A 21,296-nucleotide genomic window follows, 5' to 3' on the forward strand; every position below is an offset into this window, starting at 1 on the left:
TCACTTCACTGTGGTGTCCCTTAAGGAACTTTTCTGTCAGAAGCCATTCAAATAGAACAGAATTCATGCATTAGATGATTACATAAAATATCTAAAAATAAGCACTATCCTCTCGAAAAGTGCAAACATCTAAAATAAACCAAAGGTCTAGAGGCCATAAGTGTCAGGACATGGTTTGACTGGTTGGAGATGGTCTTTTCCTGGACACAAGCAAGACACATTGCACATCTTCCATAAAAAACACAGCGAGGGGTGTGCCTTTACCTGATATTTAATTTGGGGGTCTTTAAAGCAGATTATCTTGTCATTTCTCACTATTGATGGAGACAATGAAACTGCTGTGACCTTTTCAATCCTTCTGAGACTGTGTATGTTATTGTCTAACCAATGATGGAAGAAAAATGGGAAATTATTTGGAGATTATATTCTGAAACAGAACCTGACCTTCAGGTTAAAATCCACTGTGTCTAACAAATGTTCACAAAGTCAAGTGCTCCTTCAACTATATGTTAATATATTCTATGATATTATAATTCTCCCCATAAAAGATTAAATTCAACTCCAGAGAGATCTGCAAGAAGGTATAGAATAGTAGTACTCTCTGTAGGACACAGTTTTTCACAGACTGCATTTATAGGCAATATAGTCAACAATGTGGAGGATGTGAGGGATGCACCTGCTCATCAATGATGCTGAGGCGGCATGTGAAATTCAAATGATGCTATGTTTGTACCCAGGAGCCTAATGATTTATAACAAATATAACTCCAAAACCAGCATTTACAGTGAGTTGAGCACAATGCAGGCTGGATCCGTGGTATCACTTCTGATCAACATCAACAACAGTCAGAACAGAATCAGTCATGTGGTTTTGAGCTCACTGCATCTTCATTGTCTTTTTCCAGCTGGGTTGAAGCTAACCTGCTGCTATCTGCTTTGAGGTCTAAAAGGTTGTGCAGTCAGAAATGTCACACTGAGCTGTTATGAGTACTTTTCTGCTGGCCTGAACAAATCTCCTCTGACCTTTGTCATGTAATTTTACAATATTCACTGACTGCATGTTTTTTGCTTACTGCAAGATTCTCTGGAAAGATGACCAGGTTTATTGCCACAGATGTTGGGTCTGTAGAAATCTGAATGTAAGATGTGAGTGGACCTGAAATAACCTGAAAATGTTATTACAGTATATGGCTTTGATACAAGCACTCTAGGACAACCTCAGATTTGAGCCCATCAGAACCACAACACACAAACAAAATTAGGTCTGATTAATGACCTTTGACCTCTTTAAAGCAGGTCTGGTTGCCTCTCCCAGCTGCCTAACAGCTTACATCCCTGGTTTGAATCTAGCCTGTAGACCTTTGTCAACAAAGGTCAATGTTGCTCCTCCTGTCTTTATCTCAACTTTCTCCATGCAATGAAGGGAAAATGCCAAATGATAAAATATTAATGGATCCTTTTCAGGTCAGGTACACATTTCTGGACCTGTGAGGACTCTCATCTGGACCTACCATGTTAATCTACATTCAAAGTTGCTTCGGCCACCGCTCATTAAAATACATGCATTGCAGTAGCAGACTTGGATTGTTTGAGTGGCAGCAGAGAAAAAGAAACAAAGGGCCTGACTGCATTCACTGTGGGCTCTTTAGCATGTTTTCTCTACTGGAAGGACACCCTAAAGGGCCCTGCATCACTTTTTCCCAACTGGGAGTGCACCATTGAGAGGACTTTATCACATTTTTTACAATGGGAAGGCACCCTTGAGGGCATGTCATAACCCAGATCACCAATCATGCTTTGTAGAGTGAGTTTCTTGGAAGAGCCAGATGTTTCCATTAATCAGCATATATCTACATACATGATACAACGCAGCTGAAATCTTGGGTGAAAGGTCATCATAAAGCACCACATACAGTCTCATGAAAACATACCATTAACCAAATAGTTTTTCAAAGAGGAATTTGCAGCTGTCAAGGTGAGGTCTCATTAGTGAGGGAGAAAACCAGGTATAAATAGCACCTGGTTTCTGGGGTCGATTCACAATCACAAGGTCAGTGGAGCAGCATTACTGCCGGGGGGTAAGTTATCTAGGACACTGTTCAAATAGGAAGATAAAATGAGAAAATATACTCCATCACACATTAGAGAGAGTGATATGGAGAGACAGGAAGAGGGATCATTCTGGCCAATTACGATCTTTCACTTGTTCAGACAATGATTCACAACAGCAGCTTTGTTTTTCAAAGGTGATTGATTTACTAAATGCAAAAGATCCTTTGCCCAATCATCTGATCATCCTGCAGCATGAATGCATAAATGTTCACACTATTTCAACATTTTCCCAAAGCACCCAGAGCCTGAAAAGAAGTGATAAGTTCTTCTGATCACTATTTGTTATCTGAAATCACTTCTTTGTGCCCGCCTGAGCCACAGCGGAGGAGAAACCAGTGACTTGACCTTTGTTTCCTCCCCCTCTGTGTCATCTGCCAGTCCTGCAGGCTTGGAGACTTTACACTGCTCACTCATTACGTACTGGAGCAGCTACAGCAATTTTCACTCCTGTAGCTACGCTAAAGCCACGGGTCATTGGTCATCCGCTTCCTGTGAACATTATCTTCGCCCTAAAGCTCAAGATATCCTTATTGATGAAAACGCCATGAGCCATTTGTAGGATTATTTTTGCTGAACAGCTTGCTAAGACAATATATAAAAGTATCAGTAATGGCTGCTGTGCTCAGATTTCACTTAGATTATTCTAGACTAGTAATATACTATATACGGTAACTCAACTTTAATCATTTAAACTGTATATCATAATAATGCCACTTGATACTTATTGTATCACATTGTAGAACAAGATTAATATATTTTTATGTTGTACATACTGAATCATGTCCCTGTAGACAGCCTCACTTGACAGGATCAGCTGATAACTGTGCTCTGTTGTACTGTACCTCACTATCTCTACAGAGCAGCAAAGTTTGAGGGCATATTTGGGAAATGAGCTTTGTTATCTTGAGATAACAAAATAATTAAGGCATGATCTCGAAATAAGGGCATTCAAAAAAATAATTGCAGGCATGGCCGTTCTAGGCTTTGGTAAAAAACATAATAACCAAAGATCACTAAGAGTGGCATTTGAAGGTCAGTGGGATCAGTACTGTAGGTGTGCATGCAGGGTGAAAAGAGTATGTGAATGCTGTATAATGCACAAAACAAGCATTTATAGTCTGGTTTATAGTCTGGGAACACCAGGTCTAAGTGTCACCTGAAGGCACTGATTACCAGTCCATCCAACAATTAGCTGCCAGTTCATACGCAGACACTGCTGCTGACTGCAGGGGTCCTCACATGGTGCAAGATGCTTCCTAAAACTTTCCAAATAAACCTTTTTTTACTTAAATCAGTTTAGACATTGGTTGCTGAGTCCAACTGAAAGTTAATATATGGATTAGCTGTTGTTGCTAAGTGCATGGGGATCTACTTGCCATCTGACCAAATCGAGAACAGTGACAATCATGAGAATCAGATCCAGACTGAAAACCAGCAGAATTTTCCTTCAGTCGTCACCATGGGACGGTTCAGACTGAGTGTGTATGCAGACTGAAGAGAAACTGAGAGGAACTCCATATCTACGTTTTAAAATACATTTAAGTTAGAATAATTGCTCTGTTGTGCAGTATGTCAAAACATCATTAAAGCTGATGGAGCTTCAGTTGCTTTGAGCAACTTTAGATCTGTAAACTTCAATAGTTATTATTAGAGACTGACATGAAGACAAGAAGAACAGCTCTCCAGATGTGTTTCTTGTGAAGACATTAAAACCAACTCCCCAGTCACCCATCTGTGTTTCTGACAACAAGGATCCAAAACTGAAGTTTTAATCAGCTTTTGGAGTGACGGCAGGATTTTTGCTTTGTTCTGCACGGTGAGGAGAAAGCTTTGTTTTCTCCCGTCAGCGCTGATAAACTCAAACAGTTTTTGAAGGCTTTTACATTTAGAGTATGATGGAGTGAAAGTCTTTAGTCTAATTCCAGAGCAGGCTTTAGTCATCGGTACACACGGTAGACTGTTATTTTTGACAGTTAAATTCCTCACACCGGGCTCGCAGGCACACTCACTCGTTGATTAGATCAAATTCATGTTGCGGTTAGTGTGACAGGCAACTAATGACTAATGTAAATTTAATGAATCAAACCCGGTGGAATCATCCATCTCCTTATCCACAGGGACTATGAGTCTACACTGTAGCAAATACGATCAGCTCAGCAAACACATCAAATAACATAAGGAGAATGCATGAGATGGTAAGTTTCTATAGTACTGTAAAACATGTATATACACTTACACGCATGAAAAGAACCAATATGAGCAGATTTGTTTTTTATTTCAACGAAATGTGTTCAAATGCATGCACTGGTGGGTGTGGGCAGCAGTGTGTAAACCAATCACAAATATGTCAGTTTTCATCAGAACACGGATGATTAATTATCATCAATAACCGCACAGTGTGAAATGGATTTCTGTAAGGCAAAGAAAAGGAAATGGTAATGTGCCGTTAATGCCGAATTCATCTCTGCCTTCGAAACAGCAGTGCAATAGATCATTTGATGGACTGCAGAATGTTGCTTTAACTGACTATAGGGGGTAAAGAAAATGTCCCACCCGTCATTTATCATTCAGAACAGAGGGAACACTATACATTTTACAGTCTTTACATGCATTTATCACCATGTCATTATCCCCAGAATAGTTGACGTCTGTCCCAAAAACTGTCTACGGTACTGTGCTGTGTTTACTCTATTCTGGTGCGTCTAAAGTACAAAGTAAGGTGCCTCTGTTGACTTTAAAACCCCGCTCTCCAAACATTCACTTAAAAATAGCACAAGTCTGTCTGGAGACCGGGGTGCTGTAATCTATCTCCAATTTCGAGGTGAGAGAAATACACCTGTCAGCCAAACTCCAGGGACAAAGTGAGCGCCCACAGGTGATGACACAGTTCACTGTCAACCTCCTAATATGCTTGTCTCCATCAGCTTGGAGCAGCAGAGGAGAGGAGAGGAGACAAAGGGAGAGGAGAGGAGAGAGGACTGTCATCACATAAGATCAGAAGAAAAATCTCCATATGTTAATATTACGATTTCAGTTTTAGTACCGCACGCTAACACAAACACAGCAGAGGCGAGCAGAGTCTTGGGAGGCCTGTTATTCTCTGTGGGCCTTTGGATGACTTGGCAGGATCCTTTTTAGCAGTCATCTGGGTGGAAAATAAAACAAGCAAGCAAACAAACAAGGAACTGCAGTGAGACTTTTATTTCCACAAGGCAGTGACCTTCAATGGAAATCACTGCACAGACGCCTTTTAGGGAGAAAGACTATGGCACCGAGCCTGCTTCATATTTATTTGTCCGCAGGAAAATCAAACATAAGGATTGTGCAGTAACATCTCTGAGACTTTTAACAGTTTTTTTAGGGAAATCCAGACCACATAAAAAAGGAACCGATGCACTTTCTTTGACTGTTTTGCACTGTAAACCCTCTGGCTGTGTATATCAAGGAATCGGGTGCACTTGTCATGACAGTTTAATCCTCTCAGGCTTACAAAGCTGATCTGCTGTGAGGATCAATGCCCCGGGGTGCAAAGGTCGTCACTGACCTTGATATAATACAGCTCAGTGACCCACCCTTGTGCACTTGTTCTTCTTTTAACGGTTGACAATTACTGGCGTGCTTGACACCCTTTAGTGGAAAGTGTAAAAGGACTTATTGGGCACTAGTCATGTATGTGTTTATTATCTGTTGGTTCAAAGTTTTCATTGGAGCAAGAATTTACATTAAGAGTGATGCTGTATGCAAACCCAAAACACTTCTTTGAAAGGTCCCACAGACAACACAAAAATCAGAGGGATTCATCATCTGGGAGTCACAAATATCTGCAGAATGTTGTGTCAGTCCAGGCCATCTGGTATGGATATTTCCTCTGGATAAATGAAATGAAGCTGCAACCAAAGTTCAGTCAGGAAGACTGTTCTGCACGTTTTGGCGTGTAGCTTATTTCTCATACACATCCTGCATTCACTCCTCTAACACATGCTCACTCATAATTTCTTTGCTGTCAATTGAGATATCAGTTGTTCTCATCAGCTGGTCACACCTGTCCAATGGCACCATCACACACCTTCACCGTTATCTCGCTGCTGTCATTTTAAACATGACTCTCTCTCTCTGTCTTAGTTCTTTCATGCTGCTGTTTTGCTCCCCTCCACCACCCAGTTTTTGCAGATTCTTCAGCTTCATCATCCTCATCAGCCCATAAATCTCTGCAGAGTCATCAGCTGCCACCACCATCAGTGTCTGGATCCATGGGGGGATTTTAATCTTGCTGCTGCTCAGGGCGATGCCCCTCGATTATCTAATCTCCGGCTAGAGTCTGATTGAAATATTCTGTAAGATTCATCGTCTGGGGACCATGATTGTGTGTACAAAACAATGCATCCAATAGTTGTTGAGGCAAGGCTATAAATTAACTCTACTGTCCAAGATACTACATAAAATCTCGCCAGCTTTGTGGCCTGGAAACTAGCAAATGATGTGTTTTTATGTGACATAAGATATATTGTGCTATGCTTTGAAATATCTGACGACTTGTGGGCTGAAGCACAGAGTGTTTTTGCCAGTGTTTGTGAAATGTTTCCTCGTGCAGACTAATGAGGGAGACATTATGTGCCAGAGCAGTATGCTGTATAATGATGGACGCTTTATGCTGTTCTGTGGTCGACATTAAAAGGAGCGAGGTTTCTTTGTGACAGCTGCCACACAGCCGAAATCTTGGCTGCCCTGTTATTTACACAGAAGGAAAGTCAAACGAAGTATGGAGCAGCAGCTGGGCAACTACGAATCAGACGCCAGTGTTCCCTCAAATTCATATTTTACTCAAACTTCTATCAGCAGCTCAAGAGAGGCAGAAATAACCTTTTCAAATCCTTTTGTACTCCACGCTGAAATATCAAGCTAGAATCCTGAACTGAAATATACAGTGTTTGTGCAGGTGCATGTTGCTGGGTTTGTGTTTTAAAGTGCCCAAAGCTGAGAACAGCTCAGTGGGAATCATTCAGTCAGTTAGCCTGGCTCTACATGGAGAAGGTCATCAAGCCGAGAAGGGAATAGATTCAGCTCAGCTCATTCTGAAGAGGTTTCTATTTATAGTTTGTCATCAGAATATAAGTCCCTCTGCTATCCCTGCAGAGTGTATATTAATGCAATATATTAGACATACTGCTGCAATTCAACAGCCACTTCAGACATGTAGCTCGAGGTGTTTGTCAGTCTATTTACATGCACTGTACACAAGTTCCACACGGAGTCTTTATTTATTCAATGTACATTGATACACAGTTTGACAGTACCATGCAGGTAAGAAAAATGCCTCTGGGTGAATGTTTCTGCTCAGGATGGAAAGCTAGAGGCTAAAGTTTCCTAAAAACAACCCTCACTGTAACATCTGCTTTTGCTCCATCTACTCACACATATACAGGTGTTTTTTGGGAAACGTAGTCCTCAGTAGCACAAAGAGGGATGGTGTAGATATAACTATGAGGCTAGGATAAGTACAAAAACATATTCTAACACAAACACCAGCTAGACTTGATATATGGAAGTGGACAGAAACCAGATATTTATGTCTTTCTGTTACTTATTTATTGATACAGCAGTCAAATAATAAATAATAGTAATTATAATAATAGGATAATGAAAATTCACAGACATGTCATATGATAAACAGGCTATTGCATTCTCTCCCCCCAACCCCATCAAAACCCCTGGAGTTCCAACGGGTATGAATTTGTTTACATGCAAATGTCACACCATCGTCACTGTGCTGTCGCCTCCACCCGCCGTCTCTACACACAGTGGCAGAGCAGCGTGGCGCTCACTAGGACTTCTCATCACGCTTCTTCTTCTGGAACTTCCTGAACTGGGACTGGATGGCGACGGCCGCCTTCTCGGTCTCAGGGTCTTCCATGTCAATGTCAAAGTCCTCAGGGACGTCCGTCTTGGACGCATCTGGAAGGAAAAAGAAGTGATAGGTGTGACTCACAGCTGTGTAAAAAGACTGGTCTCTGTCACGTGGCCGTGTTTTTAGGCAGCAATAGTACGACTTTGTAGACTTAAATCTGAATTGAATTGCACTTGCTGGAGGAAAACACACCTCCAAATTACAGTATAAGACACTGTAACTACATCATGACTGTGAGAGTAAACCACCAGCTCTTCATTCCTGACTTTATTGTAGTAAGATGTCCACTCTTGTTCTTCATGAATTCATCCCTCATTATGATAGAGGGGCAAAGTTCCAGTGGGGGAGCCTGAGCAGTTGTTTTCCAGGTCAAATGCCAAAGCATGAATTGATCTCCAGTTCTTAATCCTCTCTGGAGCTCAGCCAACACGGACATGACTGTAATCCCAGAGAAAACAAGCGGGTTTCGGCAAGCATTAGGAAGAATTAGTGTTTTTATCCCCTGGTCAATGGAATCTTAAAAAACACAGAAGAAGAAGAATGAATCTAATAGATCAGAGCATTTAAATATGAACTGGCCAAAGGAAAGTTCAGTTTATACTGTGACTTGACCTGGTTTTAAACAGGAAATACACAGTATACAGTATATAACTACTGATATTTTAAATATGTTTACCATGTACATAAACATGTATACATGCATGAAACAGTTCTTTATTGATTCAAAATGTGCCATTAATTCTTCACAGTAGCACAGGAACGTGCTGCTGAAAGGAGAGCAGCAGAGCCTGAATTGGTTGTTTCCATACTGTCCATTCATCATCAGTGTTTAGCCATTTATCAGTCTACAGTGACTAAAATAAAACCTAATCATCATTAGCTGTTTTAACCTTTTTATTGTTCAGAGTAACTGATTGTTTCTCTGCAAGGCTCAGCATGGGGGTTATTCCACTGCTCTGTGTTGCAACACTCCTGCAAAGGATTGATCTGTTTGAGTTTAATCAGCAGAGGTAACAGCAGAGAAACACGGATGACAGACAGCAAGGGGGGGTATGGGGGAGAGGCGTACTGAAGGCAGAAAAGCAGGGAGGCGACTCATGTATTGACTGTGCAGCTAATCCTCAGGTTCCCTTGAGGCTGAGCTTGAGTACCTCTGTCTTACCGTTCAAGGAGGAAACACTAACTGTTGTGTCTAGCTGAGCTTTGAATCCTGCATTAATTGATATTGAATTTTCCAGCACTGTAATGCCTGCTATTGTCTTCCCAGCAGCGTATAGTTACTGATCTGTGCCCTCTGTCGTGTCAACGTCAGACATGCTCATAATCTTTGTACTCCAAGCTGGTGACATTTCTTTCGAAAAATAGATGCCTCAGTTGTCAGCGTGGAGGGCGGAGGCACAGGCAGGATGTGATCTGGTGCTGCTGAAGCGCCGGAAGGAATATTGTGATTTTGAAGACACAACATTGTTTTAGTTGGACATTTATGGCAAGAAGCTGACCATTTAAAGCGAATGGTGATACAGCTGAAGAGTCAGCATGCTTTAACCAAAGAGCTTGTCAGTTTATCAAAGCAAAAAGTCTGAAACCTTTGTACAACCTTTCTTCTAACGCAGCCTGATCAGACTTATGCTTCATGCATGTGTCTGGAGGGAAATACGAGGTTTCATCAGCAGAAAACATGTTTCTTCTCACAACTTTACACGTCTTATTTTCAAAATATTCTTTCTGCTTTCAATCTGCAAAACGCAGCACAGTGAAAATGTGTATTACTTTGGCATCCATCTAGTTTCCATTCATTTAAGTGATCACATTAAAGCAGCGTTTACTCTATGTTGTGTCTGAGTGCGACGTCAGCAATTTCACTTCTCAATTATGGATGTGCTGAACCTGTTTTTGTAACCAGTTCTGTTTAATATTTCTGACAAATCAGATGCGTTCATCCAAAAGAACCACATCATCATCTTGATGAAGGCTGTGAGTCCTGAGGGCAGACTTTCATCAGTTTTTATAAGGCAAGAGTCAACGGCTGAATGTGACAATGACGGATCATTCTCCTCAGTTTCAGGATTCATCTCCTCCTCGACGCACAACGGATTATCAATACTATTACCTCTGGCAGCACTTTCAGTGTCCCTGTCTGCACCTAATGGAAATGTAATATCTGCTGTCAGAGGGGCATTCTGGATCACTTTGACTGTGCTTTCAGAGAGCTGGACTCGACGCCTACATGCTACTCAAGGCTCAACAGATTTACCTCCTCCTGTATGTTGCCAACTTTATGTTTGCAGTAGTTTAGATGGAATGGGCTCATAAGTGGCGACACGATAAGACCATCACTGGCTGGCTGTCTTTTACAGGCTGCTGTGAAGCCCAGTGAAAAGCTGGGACGTCTTATTGATTTCACTGCTTAAAACCAGTTGAGCCATGAGAGGGATTTGTAGAAGTGGAGGACGAGACGCATTAAAGAAGGACTTTTAGACCTTCAGACAAGAGAGACACATCGTGGGAAGTAAAGTGAAACTGAGGATTAAAGTGTTTTTCACAGTATGTGGACCTCTGTGTGAGCTTAGTGCGGAGCAGCGTGTGCTTCACATTTACATTTTAAGGTGCAACTTCACAGCTAACAGCTACAGGATGTTCCTCTTAGAGACTCAAAGTCAGCGCCACGTCTTTTTTTTTTTTTGCAAGTAAGAAAAAAATAAATCAAGGTAATATTTTTTTTTTCCATGCTCCGGGTCTTTTTCCCCCAGAAAGTGATTATTTAGCAGTTTGCAGTGTAATTAAAGCTGGCAGGAATAAGGTCTGAATGTGGGGATGACAATGAAACACCTGACAGCTCCCTGACAGTTATTGTATTCCTGCAAAAAAGGAATTGCTCTAAAACACTGAAATACTGTCTGGAGTGCTGGAAGAATCAGATGATTTATCGGGTGGACAATTAAAATAAACTTTGAACATGACTACACAAAAAGCATAAAGTTTGGTCAAAGCTGCTCAAACTTGATGATCTGTTGCTTGTCTAACTTTAACATCATCATAAATTCAGTACTTGTGTGTACTTATGTGTGTGATTTGCACCATTTATCCTACAAAGATAATCCTAAATCATCTGCTTGGACCCTGGTGATGGGTCTGTGTTATGTTCAATGTTAATTTACAAAACATTTATCACTTGAACTGAAAAAATGCTTTGATTATTAAAGACAAGCATTTTAATTATATGATTATGATAATGAAATTAGTTCTAATTGGTTTTTATACTAAAACCCTGATTCTAAAAAAGTTGGGATGCTGTGAAAAACAGAAATAAAAACAGAGTGCGGTGCAGTCGTTGTCGTGTTTCTGGAGCATTCCTCAACTTTCCCAGTCTTTTGTAAAAAATGAAGTTGATAAGGTAAAATATTAAAAATATTGTCTTTGCACTGTTTTCAGCATTCCAACCATTTTTGGAATCAGGTTTGCATAATGAAGTGGAGATGCTTTGCATTGCATGTATTACATTTACTTTGCGCTTCATTTACAAGTATACTGCATTTGTGTGTTAAATTTTAGCATCATAAGGAGGTTTTGAGTGCCTCGAGCAGTTTACCCTGATCTTTTTTTCTTCACACTCCGAAATCCAGCACTGCAAATGAAACTGCAGTCTGTTGTTTGGACTCACAGGTCACCAAACAGTTTGTTTCTCATCTGTCTTAAGAAGCTTGTAGTTGACCTATGATGAATGTTCCCACTTTAACCATAAGAAAATAGAAGCACTTCAGAAATAATTCATAACCATCGGTACAAGTGAATGTGAATTAAAGTAAACAATTCAGTAAGTGGATCCCAGCTGGAAAGACATGACCTGTGTTACACAGGGGGAGCAGTCCTCTGCTCTCTGCAAATCAATCTCCACATGGAAACTGACAAAACATGGATCTGATAGATCATGGACTGACCTCCGAGTGTAATACCTCAGATGTGCACATGGAAAAGGGCCATTTCATCTTTTCTGAGATAAATACAAAAGAGGAAGGAGGATTCAATTTAAATTAAATACGAGAATAAACCAGAGTCTTTGTTCTGGACCTATTATGTACACTTGAGCTACATTACAGACACAAATTTGTCAGTGGTGAGGCAGTGCCGCTACCCCACTGGCCAAAACATCTAAGAAAAAGACATCCACCAGTCAAAGCTGAAGGATCTGGACTCAGAGGCATCTTTGCATGTTTTCAAAAGATATGAGTGTTTGCGTGTGTGTAAAAGTGTGCGTATTTATGTGCGTAGGAATGTGTGTATATTCATATTGTGCCTGCCAGAGCTTGTGCGTCCATGGTTGAGAGTCAGTGTGTAAAAGTCAGGAAAATAGCAGCTACCATTAAGGGCTCAAAACACCAGAGGGGCAGCAAAGCGTGAGACAGACCACCGTGATCAATACACAAATACACATGAAGGACTGGTTCTCTATTGATTGCTACTGTGCTCTTGGTTTTTCAGTGTGTGTTAACTTTCATTTTGCTTTGGGGAGGAGGCATCTGTGTAAGCTCCTTGGACATGGTTGCACATTTCAGAATAAACAGAAAACATGGGATGTTCAAAGACCTGCAGAGGAAATGTGCGGTTTGAGCAGCTCTTTCTAGCACTGAATGCTTCTGAAACAGCGATAACGTGTGAATTTACTAACAATACCTGACAGAATAAGACAAATTCATCACGGCTATAATTGAGTACAGTAAAGCTAATTAAAAAGTGTAAAGAAAATGGGTCGTCTTCGCTTTGAGAGCTTGTCGCAAGCTAATTATAAAAGGATGACTTTGATCTCTAAGGTGAGCCAATTTGAAATTACGCCTGTGCCTCTTTGAAATGAGGGGGGAGGTGCTGTTGGTGTAGCAGTTTCCAGCAGTTTTGTTCTTTAACGATACTCCATGAGCCCAACACTTACATAAAGAAGTGGAGCAGTTTTACCCTTGAATGTTTCTGTCAGTGTGGTCTGTTTGTACAGTATGATGTAAAGCTGATAGTAAGGCCATACTGCTGCAGTGACAGAGACCGTCTGTGTTGTGCTTGGACTCATAAGGTCAGTGAACATATGGAGCATATGGCCCAAATACACGACATCTGGACTCCAACCACGTCGACCAATGTCACAGATGACGACTGAGAGGCTTTTTTAGAGGCAGAAGCCTGTGAGGGTGTTTGAAAGTACATGAACTCAAGTACAGTGTTGTTTCTTTAGCATTTTCATTCATTCATTCATTCATCTTCTTTACCTGCGCATCCCATTTCGGGGTTGCGGGGGGCTGGAGCCTATCCCAGCTAGCAATGGGCGAGAGGCGGGGTACACCCTGAACCGGTCGCCAGCCGATTGCAGGGCTACACACACAGACAGACAACTCACACACTCACACTCACACCTACAGACAATTTAGAGACCAATTAACCTAACGAGCATGTTTTTGGTCTGTGGGAGGAAGCCGGAGTGCCCGGAGAGAACCCACGCATGCACGGGAAGAACATGCAAACTTCACACAGAAAGGCCCTGCCCGACCCCAGGTTCGAACCAGCAACCTTCTTGCTGTGAGGCACGCGCACTACCTGCTGCACCACCGTGCCGCCCCCTAGCATTTTCATTTTCGGCTAATTTCATTTAGTAGCTATCGTTACTAGTTTGCAGACTGTGATCACAGACTGCGTCGTTGTATGAAGCATTGTAAAAACTACTCAAAATCAGTATTTGGCTCGGGCACAAACAAAGGCCAGTCACTAATAAAGGGCAGGTAAAAACCACTGAGGAGGTGTTCTGATAGATTCAGCCAAATGTACATTTTTCACATTTCTACATTTCCAACTCCAACAAAACAAGTCCTGTTCCTCAAGACAGTCCATATTCACCAATCTGCTGCTAGGAGTGTCTATTTTTAACACTGTTTTCACCCACTTATTTATTCAAAACGCAACACTTCCTGCAGATTTCTCAAATCTAAAGCCTCCACATAATGGGAGGGATTATACTCTTTGAAAACTTTTAATGTGAAACATTATATTCCTTCCTGTGCGGGACGTGTTGAGTTTCTCTGATGGCAGCTTAACTGAAATAAATAAACTCCAAAATAAATGCTCCAGGAAACAATTGGTGATTGAAAACAGCACTGCTGTTAGAAAAGAGAAACTCATAGCAGCACAGTGAGCGTGACAGGACTCTCGCTGTCACACTCACCATTCTGCTGCAGAATGGAATCAATGTTGCGGAAATGTACATAAAATTGAATTTATCGAGGCAACAGGTACACACAGAAAACGTTTTGAGGTGACATTAACAGCAAATTAAAACAAGAGCAGGTCATGAAACAGAGAGACTTTTAATTAAAATATGAAATCAGGCAATCAGAACTAAAGACCTGTCGTTTTCATAAGCCTGTTTCAAATAAAGGCAGTGTTGTTTCTGCACTAGATAACTGAGAATAAACACTAAAGTCATAAAGCTAAAGTCTAACTAAACTAAAAATAAAGTCCACCTCAACCAGCTGCAACATGGAAGTGCCTCTTCAATGCATCAGTAATAATAAACCAATAATTTAACAGCAGGCGGCTGTGGCTCAGAAGATAGAGCGCGTCGTCCACCCAGCTCCTCAAGTCTGCCTGTCGAAGTGTCCTTGGGCAAGATGCTGAATCCCAAATTGCTCCCAATGCCGTGTCATTGGTGTGTGACTGTGTGTATGAATGGCTGAATGTGGAATGTGTTGTAAAGTGCTTTTAGTGGCCAAAGTCTAAACTAAAACTAGACTAAAAAAGCACCATATAAATGCAGTCCATTTACCAGTCCACTTCATGAATGAAGTATTGAGATCGTTCTCTAACTGGTAACTAAAGCTGCCTGTTAAGCATAGTAAGAAGTACAATATTTGCCTCTGAGATGCAGTGGTGTAGAAGTATAAAGTTGCATAAAATGGAAATACTCAAGTACAAGTACCTGAAATTAGAACTTAAATACAATTTGATGACTCCTGATGAATCAAATTCAGGGACAATTTCTGTATATTTTAGTATTAATTCTTCTGGACCTTTCATTATGGAGCCTTTTGAATTAACCTTTACTTGTGTATTTGTACACTGTGGTATAGCGACTCATACTAAAGCATGTGACTACTCTAAGACACTATTTTTTCTCATAAAGAATAAACATAAACAACAACAAGGACAGCGAAAGTCCCCTGACTCCAGTCTCCACGTGTCCAGTATCTCCAGTGTCTCCTTGTATTTTGTGTAGACAGCATGACAGTGAAGTGGAAAAACTTCGATTCAAATGTGTCCACGTGATAAACATTCAATCTTGTGCGGTTATCTTTGCAATAAACACTTCCATCCTCCAGCTTCACTGTTGCTGCTGTTATCAGGTAAAACAGCCTTTGCTGCATCACTGAGGTGCGTCACAGTTGCATGTGCTCGTACCTTCCCAGTTCAAAACGAGTTCCAGTGAATACGAATACATCTCTCTGTGGCTGTCCTTGAGCCTGTGAGAGGTTGTCTCTAAAGACTACTGTGTGCTGGGGGTATGCAGAGTGGGCGAGAGTCAATAGCAGCGTTACTCCCTCCTCACCCGCTCTAAGAGCTCTCTCTCTGCATTGAGAGGCACGCTTCAGACACGCTGGGAAAGCAGTTTTTTCAGGCATCAAATTAATTGTCAAGGTCAGACAACAAAGGAGCGCTTTGTGTGCGTGTGTGTGTGTGTGTGTGTGTGTGTGTGTGTGTGTGTGTGTGTGTGTGTGTGTACTGCAGGCTGAGTACTTTCCTTCACTTTCTCTTCTTATTAAGTGAATAAAAAGGTGGACTTGAATCCTACAGGCAGTGAAAAATTAGCCTCCTGCATCATGGCGTTTCAACTCAGCCAACTGCTTGAGGTAATCTGGATCCCATTAATTGCTGCTGGTGAATAATGTTGCTGAACGGTGACTCTGTTTAATGGGGCAATTTATTTTATTTTATTTTTTTTCAAACAGGGTCAGTGACTGCATGTGCCTGCTTTAAAGCTTCCTTCAATCACAAATAATGTGGCATTTTACTGGCTGTGGCTGCATGAACATAGAAGATTGTTTGTTCTTCTTTGAGATGGACTGTTTCAGGAATAAAATCATCAAACAAGATCATTTGAGACTGTTTTTTCCTTCTGTGCTGCATTCATCACTTGCACACAGCAGTGACCTGCTACAATGGGTGGAAAACGGAATGGAATGACTGAAAGTTGTAATTACAAACAGAGAAAGCGACCAGGCCGAGACGCTGAACTAAGCAATGTGCTCTGTCTGTCAGTCTATTGATTTCCTCTGCTGCACTTCAGGACTATGGACAGTGCTGCACCTGCACACGCACCCCCAAATCATACTCATTTCACCGTTTCACAGGACAAACACCTACATGCTTAGCTGTGGGGCTATAACATTAAACATTAAAAAACATTTATCCACAGGTTTTGATAGAGACAAAAGAGGTGTCAGATCCAGTTAAATAGGTGCTAGTCCGAACCAGGGAGGTTGCAGATTAAGCCCTTTGAATCTGAGCCTTACTTGAATACACTGATAATAACAAAATCTAAGCTAAAAAAAAACAGAAAGCTGGCCTGATAATGTCCCGGGACCTGATGGCCAAGCAAGTTTCAAGTTTAAAAAATTAAAAATGTGTAATATTTTTGATATTTTAAAATTCAATTTATTCAGTTTTATTTATATAGCGGCAAATCAAGCAGGTCTATACCATAAATGCTTTCAATCACTTCAAAATAAGATCTTTTTACATGTATGTGACATAGTACCTTTGATTTACATTTACTGTGCTGAAACCTGCAAGTTTTTAGATTTTACTCTACTGACTGCTTCCTCTTTCTCTGAAGCCATTGTATGTACATTTATTGAATAAATTAAAGATCTCACCATTTCATCAAGTCAAAACAGCTCATTCTTCCTGCTTCCATCTCAAACTGTGATCTGGTGCTGAGTCAGGGCGACACACCAAATCACTGCCATGATTTAGAGGAGGTGAAAAGCCGGGAAGATATTAGTTTTCTCGTTGAAGCCTTTATTTGCTTTGCTGTGATAGGTTTAATGACGGAAAGCTCAACAATAAACATGATTTGTAATGCCCTTGGTGCATGTAGCTGAACTATATTTCCCCCAGGACAGACCTGATACAGGCAGTCTATCTCTGTTCAAGGAGGCAATCATCAGGGAACTGGAGGTTCAGGAGTTGATGGTCATCTCAGTTTTGTGTCTTGGGGTCTGTATCATTTCACCCAGCTGAGTCAGGACTTTAATGCTGAGAGCAATTGTCGGCTTTGTCAAGAGGTTTATAAGAAAAGCGGAACAGTACATAATCTCTGTGACACCAAACTATTAGCAGAGTGGATTTGCTATCAGGCAGGACGCATGCTAAAATTTCTACTTTGCATTATGCAGTACTGAGTGATTACTCATGTCCAATAATGTACAAGCTCAGAATAAATGGCACATTTCTAGAGCTCGCACAGCCTTGACTCGAGGCTATCGCACATGACAGAGGAAGAGGAAACTGAGAAAAAATGGCAAATGAACTAATTCAAATGTGTGTGAAAAGTAAACGATGACATGACACCTTGAATTCTGATTGGATCATGATGAGAGATGATGGTCGGAAAGCCCAGAGGCCAGGTTGTTTGTGGGTGTGTGTGTGTGTGTGTGTGTGTGTGTGTGTGTGTGTGTGTGTGTGTGTGTGTGTGTGTCTGATGGCAGCCGTCCTTCAGACATTGTTACTGTCAATCATGTGGGATGCTCCTTTTAAAGCTCATCTCAGGTACATGGGACCACATGTCCTCTAAACTGTGGTCCACTTACCTTCCCTCCCTCCTCTCATCCTTTCTTCACTTCAATCATTGTCCGTCCCTCTTTCTGTCTCCTGCTGGTTTTGTCTTGAAAACTGGTGCCAGAATTTTAAAGGCTCCATTTAGGGGCCGTTCAAACTAGTCTTGAACATGATACTGCTGAAGCAAATAAATGTCATAACATACAAAGTAAAGACATTTCTTCTTCCTGTACCACATGTTTTTGTTTACCTTGTCCTCCAGATGTCTTGTTGTTGCCAGCAGCTGCTCCAGAACCTTGTCTCTGCAATGCAAAGACAACAAAACAGAAAACATGAATAAGATGGACATCTCTTTTCACAGAACATTTTCTTCAAATGTTAATCCACCAGACTTCAGAAAACAACTCACAACCCTGTCATCATATGCAAACGAGTGGAATATGTGCCACTGCTCTGTGCCCTTTACTAATTAAGCCTTGTCCTCGTGATTGTTCTGACATCTCACTGGGGGCTAAGCTGCCACCTAATCTGCTAACACGCTCTCCAAAGGCCTCCACTCTGGTGTATTTTAGCCAGCAGGGTCCCCTTTGTCTGATCGCATGAGCTGGGCGAAGGAGACCCTGCAAGCTGAGGGCCCAGTGACAGTAAAAAGGTCCTGAAGGCAGCATACTGTATGACCACAAGTGAAACAGTGCCCGTGGTGATGCTGTTTACTACAGCTTGGCACTGTGGTACAAGAGAGGTCAGAGAAACATGAACATGAAACAAAGAAAATGACCTAGTTCCCACTGTATTTTTCTTTTTTGTGCTTATTTTGCTGAATCACCAAAGTGGAAAAGATCCAAAACCAGAGAGTTATGTAAACTCAAATGAATCATCTTGTGTTTTCATAAAACCTGTTAAACCGAGAATATAAGAATATAAGCCCCCTTAAAGCACCCATACTGCAGCATAAATACTGGAAATTCAGCTCTGCATAAGGACTCACACTGTATTTGAATATGATTTTCACAATAAAAGTCCAGGAGCAATAAACAATGCTTCTTTAATCACTGAATCAATTCAAAGGCAGTTATGAAACATTTTTGAAACACCCAGTGGTATCAATACAAGTATATTATATATCAATATATAATATTTTGTACGTTCTGCATATTGGTTTCATTCATCAAACTAACTAACTGTGAGCATTCAAACTGATTATACACTGTTGGTTCTTGGTCACATGATAATAATCACACCCTCATCTGAATCCACTCCACATCATGACATGCAGAGGTGTAAAAAAAACAGGCCCAGAGTCTCACCATGTACCGTATACTCACACACACAGCCACACTTAGCCGATATAACATAATCATTACATTCTTACATACTAATGCAGCAACATTTATCTAAATGTCAGCTTTCATTATCCAGCAGCCATTTACTTTGCACGCCGTATTACCTCTGTATTCCAAACACACTCGTCTTCCCCTTATTAAACAGCAAACAGGCAGCGATCTTCAGAGAAGTAACATACAGAGTGGCTGTTTAATGCATGTCTCCCTCATTTCTTGAGTTTGAAAAACGTGCCAAATGCCAAAATTCAAAAACAGCAAAAACAAGGGAGCTCAATGAATAATAATTGTCATCAATACATTTTTTAAGGTTTGGAGATTAATTTAAAAGTTGACATATGAAATGTGATGTAGCAGGTTAAAATAAAATCCCTCTTCTATCTTCAAGCTGAGGCCTGCAGAGTTCAGGTGGTGTCGACAAGGTGTCGACAGCATTAGCGGCATGAAAAGGGTATAGCAGATATCGGGTTAGAGAGAAGTACAGGAGTGACACCCCATCACAATGAGCAGATTAGGAAAAGCTATTCTTAGAACCATATTATAGTCCTGCTTTTAATATGCAGCAGAGCGAGAGTGAAAGGGGGGATATCACAGGGAATGATAAAGGAGCCAGAGGAAGTATGTATGGCAAAGAAAAGGAGCAAGGATGGATTGAGGAAAGGAAGTAGGAAGGAAGGGCTGTGGTGAGAAGTTACATCATAAGCATCTCATTAATCACACAGTATTAAGGTGCACTGGAGAGATGCTCTGCTGAAAAGATGTGTTTTAACGCTGCACTTTATTAGTTAATGGTTCAGCTTGCACAATGTGCTTGGTATCATATTTAGTAAAAAAAAAAAAAAAAAAAAAAAAAAAACAGAGTGTGAGCTTCCTAACACGTAGCATGGCTATAAAAAGGTTTTATTACAGTTAAAGTTTTAAAGTCTTGTTTTCTTGAAGGAAGTAGTTTGATGAGAATATGCATACAGCTGTCATGTCTGTGTGAAGACGTCATGACAGCTTATATGCATTCAGCATTAAAAAGCATTTTTTTGAAAGTAACATTATCTTGAAAGTAACTTATTTTAGCATGAAGACTGGAATTAGAAGGAACAGGTAGTCCAGCTCTATGCGCAGGTGACAAAATTTGACTACCAGCAGTTCTAAAGATCACTAATAGGTTGTTTGCATGTGATGTCATGTCACTCTTTTGTTGTGGTGCGAACTGCAGATGGAGGGCAGGAAGTGATTTTCTCTAACACACACTGAAAATACTGATGTTTCACGTCATTTACGGTCGCTCAAATCAATCAAACTGAGAAACCACAAAGAGCTTTTATCAAGCACCAAAAAATGTTGTTCATAAGGGTGAAATATGCAAAAAATTAACCAAATAAAGCCACAAAAAATGGTTTGTTAATCGTCTGTGGTCAGGAGCAGCCGAGTCAGATAATGGTGGAATTGGTGTAACATTAGCTATTGTTTTAAATCTATGCTAATAGATTCTCCTTTGTTTGTTCAAGACACAAATATCTGCAAAATTCTTGATACAACTTGATTTCTTTTGGACGTTTCATTTAAAAGGTCTCACTGCACTTTTTACAAGATGTTAGGGGTCATTTAGAGACATTAAAGACTTCAATGTAGACTTGCTGCAGACCATTGACCACAGTGTTCAGTATTAATGTATGCTAAAAACCTGATAGCATCAAATGATCCTCTTGTTTGCTGCTCACCCATATCAGCCCATGCTAATTAATTCAGCATTAGCTGTCCCTGTTATAATTGATGTCCCTAGGCCTGTGTTTGGGACCGCCTTGGTGGCCCATTTGTCTTCATAGCCACAACCAAAGAGTCGGTGGGATTCAGTGGAAAGAAGAAGTGTAACACTCTGTCACTGCCACAAACCTCCCGAAAATGATCAGTGGGCCTATATACATGAATTTAAAAGTGGGCAGGAAATGTTCCCCTATGGAAAACTGTCCAGACCGGATAGTGAGCTCAAACTGATGTCCTTCATAACATTTTTGTCATGTTTATAATTTCTTCTGAAACCACACATGATGGCAGAGGAGGCTGAACGTTCGAGGGTCCCTGCACAATCAGTGTGTGTCAGTTTGAACCTGGCCGTGTTTGTGCAGAAAAAAAACA

The 21,296-nt window shown here is 40.9% G+C and overlaps 1 protein-coding gene across 1 annotated transcript in view; it reads right to left on the reverse strand.

Annotated features, from left to right (window-relative positions):
• Positions 1-7,350: 7,350 nt before the first annotated feature.
• LOC143323812 (calmodulin regulator protein PCP4-like) overlaps positions 7,351-21,296 on the reverse strand; it is a 32,181-nt gene continuing 18,235 nt past the window's right edge. Inside the window, exons 2-3 of the mRNA XM_076735914.1 lie at positions 18,077-18,128; positions 7,351-8,063 (exon numbers count right to left, since the gene is read on the reverse strand). Coding sequence (XP_076592029.1) covers positions 7,933-8,063; positions 18,077-18,128 — 183 coding nt within the window. The 3' untranslated portion in view covers positions 7,351-7,932. The remainder of the gene's footprint in view (positions 8,064-18,076; positions 18,129-21,296) is intronic.

The sequence above is a fragment of the Chaetodon auriga genome, chromosome 7 (genome assembly GCF_051107435.1).
Source record: "Chaetodon auriga isolate fChaAug3 chromosome 7, fChaAug3.hap1, whole genome shotgun sequence".
In the NCBI taxonomy this organism is placed as follows: Eukaryota; Metazoa; Chordata; class Actinopteri; order Chaetodontiformes; family Chaetodontidae; genus Chaetodon; species Chaetodon auriga.